This window comes from Quercus suber, unplaced genomic scaffold (genome assembly GCF_002906115.3).
Source record: "Quercus suber isolate HL8 unplaced genomic scaffold, Cork oak 2.0 scaffold_186, whole genome shotgun sequence".
Lineage (NCBI taxonomy): Eukaryota > Viridiplantae > Streptophyta > Magnoliopsida > Fagales > Fagaceae > Quercus > Quercus suber.
The window spans coordinates 1,088,459-1,099,731 of NW_027069644.1; the positions used below are offsets into that span (position 1 = coordinate 1,088,459).

Genomic DNA, 11,273 nt, shown 5'->3' on the forward strand with positions numbered 1-11,273 from the left:
ATGCCAAGTTTTGAGAAATTTAAATTACCACTCCGATTTAAAATTACTTATAAAAAAATTCAATGAAATTTTAAAAGAAGTTTGTTTCTTTGTTTTATCTTTATTTTAATTTATATGGATAATTAATTAAACAATGTGCCTTTATCACTTAACTTTAGGTATTTTTATTTGTTGATTTTGCTATTTACTTTATTGTTCACATTTAATTATGTTAGTGAAATATTTAATTCAATTTACAAATTATTTTTAATTAATTTTTGCATGCTCCATTTGGCCACATTAAATTATTAGCATAATTTTCTCTAAGTGAAATATATTGTCAAAATTTCAAGAAGTCAAAAAAATATTACTCCAAGGAAGATTCTTTTATTAATTTTTTATAATAAATTTAAAAGAAAAATCTTTAATTTAAATTAAATTATTTTAATAATCTGCCAAAACGTTTTTCTTTCAGCCATAAAATCAGATTTCATAGTAATGCATAATCTATGTAGCTTTTTTTTTTTTTTTTTTTTTTGGCAAGTATTACAAATTGTATGATGTGCACACTTTTGTCAGTATAAGTGTCCATTTAGGACAAACTGAAAATTTCAGCTTATTTTTACTATTATTTATAGGTGTTACTGCACTTTTTAGTACTATTCATGAGTCTCACTGTACTATTCAACTAATTTTTACCTTTATTTACAGTACATTCACAAAAAAGTTTTTAGTTTCAGATAAATAAGCTGTTCTCAAATAAACACTAAGTACCTACATTGAAATTACTTATAAGTACAGTTTCTTTAGGTGAAATTATTATTGAAGTTTTAAGAATTTTAAAAGAAAATTTATTATTTAAAATCTCTTAAAGTTTCTAGTTTTGATAAAACTTGGTCTGTGCTTTCACACATAATTAAATTTATTTTTATTTTTCTAAAATTTGAAATCTATTTTATGTTCGATTTCAATTATATTAAATAAACATATTCTTCAATTTATAATTATTTAGTGTATCACAAGAATACATACATACATACATATATATATATTATATATATATATATATATATATATATATATATATCATTATTGGCATTATATATAATAACAAATTAAGCATATTATACTAACCTTTGTGTTTTGTTTTCCTTCCTAGAGGTCATGCATCGAAAGGCATCTTTTGAGTACCCTCTAGGATGAGAGTGGAACTCGGCGGAAACGCCACTATAGCTATCCAAAGTTTTTAACTCATCCTAGAAGGTGAAACGTACACATTTGGAACCATCTTTCTTCTACTTATATTATATAAACAACTATAGCTTAAGATCCAATTCCATTATCTTTTTCCATTCATCACTTCCTTATATTTATGTATCATGTCCAAGTAGAGAGAAACAAACACAATGGAAAGTAAGCTTTTTTGTTGGATTCTTCTATCCTTGCTCATTCTTTCATGCTTTGTGTCTCAAACTAATGAAAAGATGCAAGGACAAACATTAGTCTATCTTTACAAGTCCAGGTTGAAGCAAAACTTTGGTGTGGACACAAGTCTTTTCAAGGTGATTGATCATGTCAATGAAGCTAATGTTCATCCTCAGGTGGGGTTGAAGTAGGGGTGGCAAAATTTGACACGACCCGTGAACCCGACACGACTAACCTGTTTATAAACAGGTCATGGGTTGAGGCTAAATGGGTTCGGGTCATATTCAGGTCGACACGGCTGACCCGTTTAATAAACGGGTCGTGTTCATGTTTAACATGTGAACCCGTTTGACCTGTTTGACCCGTTTAGGTAATAAAGGTATTAAATTTTGTTATTATTGCTTAATTTTTGTTGTTGTAATTATATGTTTATTATTATATTTATGGTTGTAATTGTATTTTAATTTTAGATATATAGAAATTAATAATAGATTATTTAGATCATGTATGACCTATTAATCAAACAGGTTATTAGTATTAATTTTTACATGACTTATTAATTAAACAGGTTAAACGTGTCGGGTTGGGTCAACCTATTTAATAAACAGGTCGGGTTAGGGTTGAGGATTCTTGACACGTTTACTAAACAGGTCGGGTTCGGGTCAACCCATATAGCAGAGTACTTATGGCTTGACACGACACGAACCCGACCTGCGAACACGAATTGACACCCCTAGGTTGAAGGAGGAAGATAGGATTGAGAGATTGCCTGGACAACTCCTTGCGAATTTCTCTCAATATGGTGGCTATGTCACAGTGCATAAATCAGCTGGCCGTGCACTTTATTATTATTTTGTTGAAGCACATCATTCTAAGAATCCATTGCCTCTTCTTCTTTGGCTCAATGGAGGTACTTGATCTATTTCTATCCTCCAAGCTATATGACTAGCACTTGTGAAAACACATGTAGTGTCTATTTAGGATCTGTTTATTTTATTGAAATTGAAAATTTTTTGCTGAAAGTATTATAAATAAAGGTAAAAGTTAACTGAAATAGTATAATGGAACCTATAAATAATACCAAAAAGTGCAGTAAAACTCATGAATAATACCAAAAATAAGTTGAATAGCAAAATAAGCTAAAAAAAAATAATCTTGGACAAATGGACACGGTAGTCTTTTTTTTTTTTGGTCTGTTTCTCTTATCATCTTATTTGTTTTCTTCTAGAGAGAGTTAGAGTGAGTGAGGAGAGATTGTTGGGATAAAAATACATGAAATAGTGGTTACAATTTTACTTAAAGAACTTTAATAAATTGATGCAGCATAGAATTTCTTTTGAAAATAAAGAAAGCAAAACGACTTTTTCACATTCTCTCTTGCCTTACTGGATATTTGGTTCTCCGGCTGATCTCATGTCCTCTACCTACTCACAGCCATACTTTATATTTCTCTACCTGTGACCTCCATAGTTTTAACCATATATCTATCTCTTAAGAACATGACCTAGAATTCTAACTGTTGATATGGGATTCAATACTTCTGGGTGTGCAACTTTGGAAGAGTCACTTGGGCTAAAGGCCATGGACCTCTCTCTCCTTTCTTGTTTTACTTTTCAAAACTATTGAAAAAATAATTGAATCCAAAATGTCAATGTAGTGGTTTATTGTTTTACTTTTCAAACTATTGAAAAAATAATTGAATCCAAAATGTCAATGTAGTGGTTTTCAGACCTTATGTATGTGTGGTACATAAGGTTTTTGGTTCAAGTCTTCTGACCAACATTTTAAGGCTATGCTTATGTACATATCCTCTATCATTACCTAATATATATATATATATATATATATATATATATATATTCTCTATCATTACACTTATCCGAGAGATTAGTCCAATGCCCTCGGAACCCTAGGCACTCACATCTAAATATATATATATATATATATATTGAAAAATGCATTGATTGTATGATTTAATAAAATAATTTATTAAACTTTTACCTTAGCATAGTCAAGATGAGCTTGCATTTCGAGTTATATATTATTTTGATCCTTAGGTATTTCCAATGGAGATACCAATTGAGCTATAAACCTCTTGGGCACTACATTTTTTCTTTCAAAACCCTTGTAATTGGGATTATTACTTTATTAGTATTTGCATATTGAGATTATTAAAGGCACTTGCATACCATTCGATTAAAAATAGACATGTAAAATATTATATAACATAACTTTATTATTTTTGAGAACATATAACAATATATATATATATATATTAACATGGGAGAAATGATATCTACATTATGTCAACCTTTATTTATCCACAGGTCCAGGATGTTCATCTTTAGCTGGAGCATTGCTAGAGCTTGGACCATTCCGTGTGCACAGTGATGGCAAAACACTCTATACAAACAAATTTTCATGGAATTATGGTATACTTATCTAATTATTATTATTTGCCAAGAATTGTAAATTTATTTATTTTTCTTTGTCTAAAACTGAAGCTAAATTTGATCTTTTGGAATTTTTTTCTATAGCTGCAAATGTTCTGTTCCTTGAGTCTCCAGCTGGTGTAGGATTTTCTTACTCCAATACGACATCAGATTATGATAAGAGTGGGGATAGCAGAACTGCAGCAGATAATTATGTGTTTTTGGTGAATTGGTTAGAGAGATTTTCAGAGTACAAAGATCGTGACTTTTATATTTCAGGAGAAAGCTATGCTGGACATTATGTTCCTCAACTTGCACATACTACTCTCTACCATAACAAGAAAGTTAACAAGACCATTATCAACCTCAAAGGAATTATTGTACATATCTCTCTCTCTCTCTCTCTCTCTCTCTCTCTCTCTCTCTCTATATATATATATATATATATATTCCTCATACTTTTCAAAATGAAGACAACACACACACAATTATTGGAAGAGTCTAAGGGAAATAATTGGAAGGGACAATACAAAAGTGGTTATAAATCCTTTTCAAAAAAAAAGCAATGATTGAAACTTAGAAGTTAAAGTGGAAATTACATTTTTCCATAAACTATACATAATTTACACTTCTCCTACTAAATTATGAGAATGTATACTTATCTCCAGAACTATAAAAATGAACACTTACTTGTTTAAACAGTTACCCATGGGATGAGGTGAAAAGTGTTATATAGATAATAATTTAGAGGAATAAGTTTGCAATCTTATAGTTTAGGAAAATAAATGTTACATGAGTAATAATTTAGGAGGGCACTTATGCATTCTCATAATTTAGTGGATAAATATAAAATAATGTATAGTTTACGAAGGTAAAATGTAATTTTCCTAAACTTAAACTCAAAAAGTTGTTTAGTCTTTTTTCTTTCCCCATAAGGAGAAGAAATAGGGTGGTCACGGTAGGACCAACGCCACTTGGCTGTGACTTATGAAGACCCAGCCCAACTAAGTTCCACTTTGTATGTGTCTTTATCTCTTATTTTCTTTAGTCTATAAAAACTCGATAATAAGAATTGATCGCCGAAGAAGAAATAATAATAATAATAATATGGGGAAAATAGGTCAATGGAGAAATAGTTAAAGTATAGCCACTATGAGATACGTATAGCTTGCCTAGTTCTTTACAGTTTCATTTTTGTCTAACATTACGAAAAGAAAGACATGACTTACATTATAACAATAAAGAAAAAAATTTTAAAAAAAATTAGTGATCATATGAGTTATGGACTTACAAAACTCTCACAAGATTTACATGGTCTTATGATTTTCTAGTCCTCAAATTTTCATAAGTATATAACTTAGTCCTTAAAAAATGGCTAAATTTAGTCCTTCGAAGTTAAAAATAAAAGGACTAACCAATAAAAATAACAATTTACTTTAAAGACATGACTTAGACTATAACATTTTTTTAGTGATCCTATGAGTTATGGACTTACAAAGCTTTCATGTGATTGGTGTTCTTATCTTCTAATTTGCTAAAAATAATCCTCTTTAAATGGTTAAAAATAAAAGGACTAAATTTAGATTATAAAACTGAATGAGGTTAAAATTGTTAAAGAAAGAAGATAAAATGAACTTAATGATTAAGGGAAGTGGATAAACAATAAGATTGTGCCCTAGGCAAAGGTGGTTATATTTAAAATAAACTCTTTCCTAACTAAAATTATATTATTAAGGATTTAAGTCAAAAATAAAATATCTATCTTCTTTTTTTTTATTTTTTTTTTATGTTTCTTACTTTATATTCTATCAATTACAACTTACTACTTTTTTTTTTTTACTTATCTTTTTTTTTTTCCTTTTTACTTATCTTATTATAAAATAACTAAACTTCAAATGCGTGACATACTAAAATTAGTGGAGCATAGATTAATGGAAAACAAAAAAAGAGAAAGAAGATTTCTATTATTAAACCACTCATGATAATTAAGAAAAATATATAAAGAAGCTTATTGATAATTATTTGTAATACATGTGTTTGGATTAGATTTTTTTATTAGTTTATTAGATTATTTGTTTATGGACTGTAGGGACAATTTTTGCTTCAAAGGACAAGGGTTAGACCATGGTTAGAACCTTAGGCAATTTTTGTTGTTCCACATAGGAAAGAAAGCCTCCCTCTTTACACCTTATAAGGGATGAGCCAATGGTTGACTAGTGGTACTCTTCAACCATTGGCTCATCCCTTATAAGGTGCAAAAAGGGAGACTTTCTTTCCTATGTGGAACAACAAAAATTGCCTAAGGTTCTAACCATGGTCTAACCCTTGGCCTTTGAAGCAAAAATTGTCCCCACGCAGACATTTTTAAACTTGATTTTTTTTCCAATTACAACTATATTTTTGTCAAATTTTAGGAGAAAAAAAAAATAAGAAGGAAACATCTCAATAGATTCTCGATCTTGCTCCCATTAATTTCCTTTATAATTATTGTAAAGTAATGGTTTTTACATAATATTTATGTTGGCTTTATTCCTTGACAAAAAGTGTTGTAATTTTATTAATTTATTTCCTTATATTTTGTGGGATTTAATTGTAATGGGTTTATTCTTAAGTAGTGAAGATTTGATAAAGACAGTTGAATGTCACATGAGGAGCACATGCCAGAAGCAGAAGAGTTAGTGTATCTCGCGAGTAATCTCGCGACTTGACCGACTCACAAGATGCATTGATAACTGGGATTTTAAGTGTGACTTTCTTACCTTCACCCACACTGTATATACCCTTATTATTCACAAAATTGTAAAGAAACTAATCAGATAGAAAACCCTAGAGAGAGGTTTCTACAACATCCACTATTTTAGAGAGAGCTACTCATACTCAAAAGAGAAATCCTTATAGTCTCTTCTACTTCCCCTCTCCCATTGTCATACATTGAGAGAATATTTTTACTCAAACACAACCCACACCCAAATTGAGTGTTGAGAGTGTTTTGGAACTTGGAAAGTATTGGGTCTTCGCCAAATTAAGCCGATGAGACTTGATGGTGCAATCGGGTGGTATTGCGAGATCCGAGAAGCTAGTGAAGACAAAACTCTGTGAAGTTCGTTGGTAGTTAGGGTTTGGAGGGCTCAAGTGTTTTGGATAAATTAGACTTAAAGGGTCTTTTTTGTATCCTTATACTCCAACTTATTCACTAGTGGATTATTTCGGCTTGGAGGGCAACGAAGAGGTTTTTATACCAAGTTCTTTGGTTTTCCTCTTCGATAACACATTGCCGTGTATCTTGGGTTTTTGAGTTTATTTTCCCTATTGCTCTTTACATATATATTTGCATTGCACTTATATGGTCATCCATGCAATTGTTGAGTACTTTGATTATTTAATTTTCTAATCATGTATATTCCACATCAAGTATGTTTAGATTAAAATTAATCAAGCCATAATTAAAATTGAGGATCTTAATTAGCTCTAGTCATTATTATTGAGCTTTCAATTATGTTTCATGGTAGATCGCGTTATTATAATACATGATTTCTCATTGATTTCTTATTTATAATGCAGATTGGAAATGCGGTGATCAATGATGAAACAGACGAACAAGGAATGGTTGATTACTTTGGAAGCCATGCTATCATTTCGGACCAAGATGTGTATCAAATACACAAATACTGTGATTTTTCACCCAATGCCACCTCTCAATCTCGTGAGTGCGAAGCATCCTATGGAGCTCTCGAAGAAAATATTATCGACATCAATGTCTATAACATTTATGCTCCCATGTGCTTCTCTTCCGATGTCACAACTCGACCCAAGAAAGCCTCTGTAAGTTGACGCATTTTTCTATATTTGTGTTGCTTGAGCCTAAATTAGAAGGTCAAATCATTATTAGGGGATGCAAATTTACCCCATTTAGAAGGTTAAAAATTTTGAAGTGAATTGTTTTGTTTTGTTATGTTGTGGTGCAGATACTAGAATTTGATCCATGTAGTATTAACTATATGTATGTTTATCTGAATCGACCTGATGTTCAAGAAGCCCTTCATGCTAATGTTACTAAACTCACTCATGACTGGGAACTATGTGGTGATACCATACAAGTATGGAGAGATAGCCCGTCAACCATTATTCCCCTTTTGAAGGAATTTATGAGCAATGGAATTCGAGTGTGGATTTTTAGGTAAAGAGATGAAGTGGTATTGTTACTGGCATAAAGAATTGAAATATATTTCAACCTTTATTTATTTTTTCTTTTATAGTATTATCATTATCATCTTGATAAAAATAAAATATAAAAAATTATCATCACCATCATCAAGTTACATTTGATGAAATTCTTTGTTAATGATACATCACCTAGTGCTTATTGGCATCCTCTTTCGAAACCAAACTTTTTTCATAGTGTAGATTTTTGAAGTCTCTTTTTTTTTTTTTTTTTCTCCATATAGGCTTTTCAAACAGCTCATTTTCAAAAAATTTAAAAAATAAGTTGTACCAAATAGAACTTTAATAAGTGTAATTATATTAATATTTTGATAATACCACTAATTGCGTTATACATTTTCCTTTTCTTAATATTCAAATCAAATTTTATGTTAATCAAATGTTATTTACTATTCGATTCATAATTTCATGTTTTATATAAAATTTTAAAATACACAAAAAACTTGAAATGTAAATATTTTATAAATGTAATTAGTTAGCACTCTCTAATTATCTTGATATTTTGTAAACAGGTAGTTTGACAAGTGATATATTATTAATAACAGCTATGCAAGGTATTAGTTGAGCCTAATTGGTTAAAACAGAGGTTGTTGATCACACTTGAAATCATTATCCCTATGAATATATGATCAAACTTAAAAAATTAAAAAAAAAAAAAAAAAAATCTCAAATGAGGCTTTGTTGGATGAAATGCAGTGGTGACATTGATGGAAGGGTTCCTGTTACTTCAACCAAATACTCAATAAACAAAATGAAACTTCCTGTGAAGACTGCATGGCATCCTTGGTTCCTCAATAAAGAGGTATTACATAGTTCTTTTTATCTTGAATATTTCAATACATGTTTTTGCTTCAAAAAGGCTAAAAATAGTTTAATATCCTTGATTCAACAATGAAGATAACTTCTTCTTCTTCTTCTTTTTGTCATCACAGGTTGGTGGCTATACACAAGTGTATGAGGGAGACCTAACATTTGCGACAGTAAGAGAGGCAGGACATCAAGTGCCAAGCTACCAGCCTGCGAGAGCACTTTCTTTGATCAAGCACTTCCTTGAAGGAAAACCACTTCATTAGTCTATATATGGCTCTAGCTAAGTTGGTTCCTTTGTAGTGCAAACTATGTTTCATTTGATTATCAGCATTTACCTAATAAAAAGTTAATAGAAAGTTTCTATTTAGAGCAAAGCCCAACTTGTTTTTACTTTTCAATCATCTTATATGTTGTCCAGTTTTATTCCAACAATTATATCACTGTTAGGGTTCATAATGTGATGGTAAATCCTAGTGTAGAACATATCAAAATTGAATTGTATAAATAAAATCATTTTAAGGTTGAGTCTGGGCTAGAAGCTACTCAAAGATAATAAAGTTTGGATGTACTCAAAAATGATAAGTTGAAGATCTTTTACTCTTATATTTTATCTTTTAAATAATTTTTGAGTGTGATAGGCCAAGAATGTATTGACCCCTTGTAATATATTAATTGATTAATTAGTCAAGTTTATTAATTAATTAAATTAACATGCAAAGCAAATGGTAGCACAAACAAATCACCAATTATCTAAAGTACGTAATGGAAAATAAATTGACACAATGATTTGTTTACGAATGGAGAAAACCTACACGGCAAAAACCCTACCAAGTGATTTTAAGGTTACCACTCCCGAGAATCCACTATTATCAAAACAAACAGTTACAAATAAAGGAATCTCAATACCTTTTACCAATCTACAGATGAACCCTTACCCCAATACCTAATTGGACTTGGTCTATAGTGACAATCTCTCATTTTCAATGCACGGCTCCCAGTACGTGACTAACCAATAAATGTGCGAATCCTAATACACGACTTAATCACTAACTTGAGAAGGATGTTGGCTACAAAGTTCTTCAATTCATCCAGACAATGAAAATCAAGAAGCTCATTGGTCACAAAACTCTACAGTGTACAAACACAACAGCTTCTTCAAGAAAAAGATGAACTATGGCAAATTCTGTCTCCCGTCACAATTTGCATGAACAAGACTTTGACTCACACTTTTGCAACTTGTATAACCTTTGACGGCCCTTAAAATAATCTTTATATATATTTAGAGTTATGAGAAAAGAAAGCCTAAACACATACTCACGGATTGGATGAAAATTAGCTCAGAAAAACTAAGTTTCATAAACCTCGATAGATAGCCATCTATCGAGCTAGTTGTCGAGTCACGGGCTTTAACAGCTTTTAAACCTCGATAGATGCTAGCTGTCGAGTTTTAAAATCCAGCACTTCATTACTTGATTCTTAGACAGACTTACATGACTTTAACACTTGAACTTGAAACCTTGTTCCTTAAAGTATTAAACACGTCCTAAATCTACCCAATTACAAGCAAAGTGCGTTTTGTCAAAGGATTAGCCAATTACATAAAATAGTATCATATGTTCCTAACATAGAATCACATATGTCCTAACAGAGTAAAACTTGTTTCATTGTAAAATAAACATTTGAGGCTTCATAATAGACAAAAACTAGACTCAATTTGGATTTAAAATGAGTGAGATATAATCATTATGTTGGTATAATTTTACCATCTCTAAGCGTTTAATTGACAAAAAGTTAATTCACTTGACTATAAATTGCATGAACAATAAATTGACTTGATGTAATACTTGCTTAACCTATATTTTTCCCTATATAAACCAATTATTGTTAAGTTCCTAACATAGAATCACATATGTCCTAACAGAGTAAAACTTGTTTCATTGTAAAATAAACATTTGAGGCTTCATAATAGACAAAAACTAGACTCAATTTGGATTTAAAATGAGTGAGATATAATCATTATGTTGGTATAATTTTACCATCTCTAAGCGTTTAATTGACAAAAAGTTAATTCACTTGACTATAAATTGCATGAACAATAAATTGACTTGATGTAATACTTGCTTAACCTATATTTTTCCCTATATAAACCAATTATTGTTACAAAGCAAGAGTGAGAGTCTCATATACAAGATTAAATCTAAAAGCCAAACTTTCTTGAACTTAAATGACTTCTAAATTCCTCTCCTTAGAGCATTCACATTAAAATTCTAAAAAAGTTTAGCCTTTAGCAACTCAAAAAATCACTTTATCTATTTTAACAACTCATTTTACAATACACTCAATATCAAAGAGTTCTAAATTCTTCTTCTTAGTGCTTCTCGTTAAGACACTCTTTTAATGGTTTAT

At 30.4% G+C, this 11,273-nt stretch overlaps 1 protein-coding gene across 1 annotated transcript; it reads left to right on the forward strand.

The window, feature by feature from the left end:
- The first annotated feature begins 1,131 nt into the window (after positions 1 to 1,131).
- On the forward strand, positions 1,132 to 9,241 carry LOC111998704 (serine carboxypeptidase-like 40). The gene is made up of 8 exons (XM_065778572.1): positions 1,132 to 1,585; positions 2,142 to 2,314; positions 3,732 to 3,836; positions 3,942 to 4,216; positions 7,398 to 7,658; positions 7,802 to 8,013; positions 8,754 to 8,859; positions 8,990 to 9,241. The coding sequence occupies exons 1-8, from the start codon at positions 1,386 to 1,388 to the stop codon at positions 9,128 to 9,130; spliced, it is 1,473 nt and encodes a 490-aa protein (XP_065634644.1). The 5' UTR covers positions 1,132 to 1,385; the 3' UTR covers positions 9,131 to 9,241.
- The last annotated feature ends 2,032 nt before the right edge of the window (positions 9,242 to 11,273 follow it).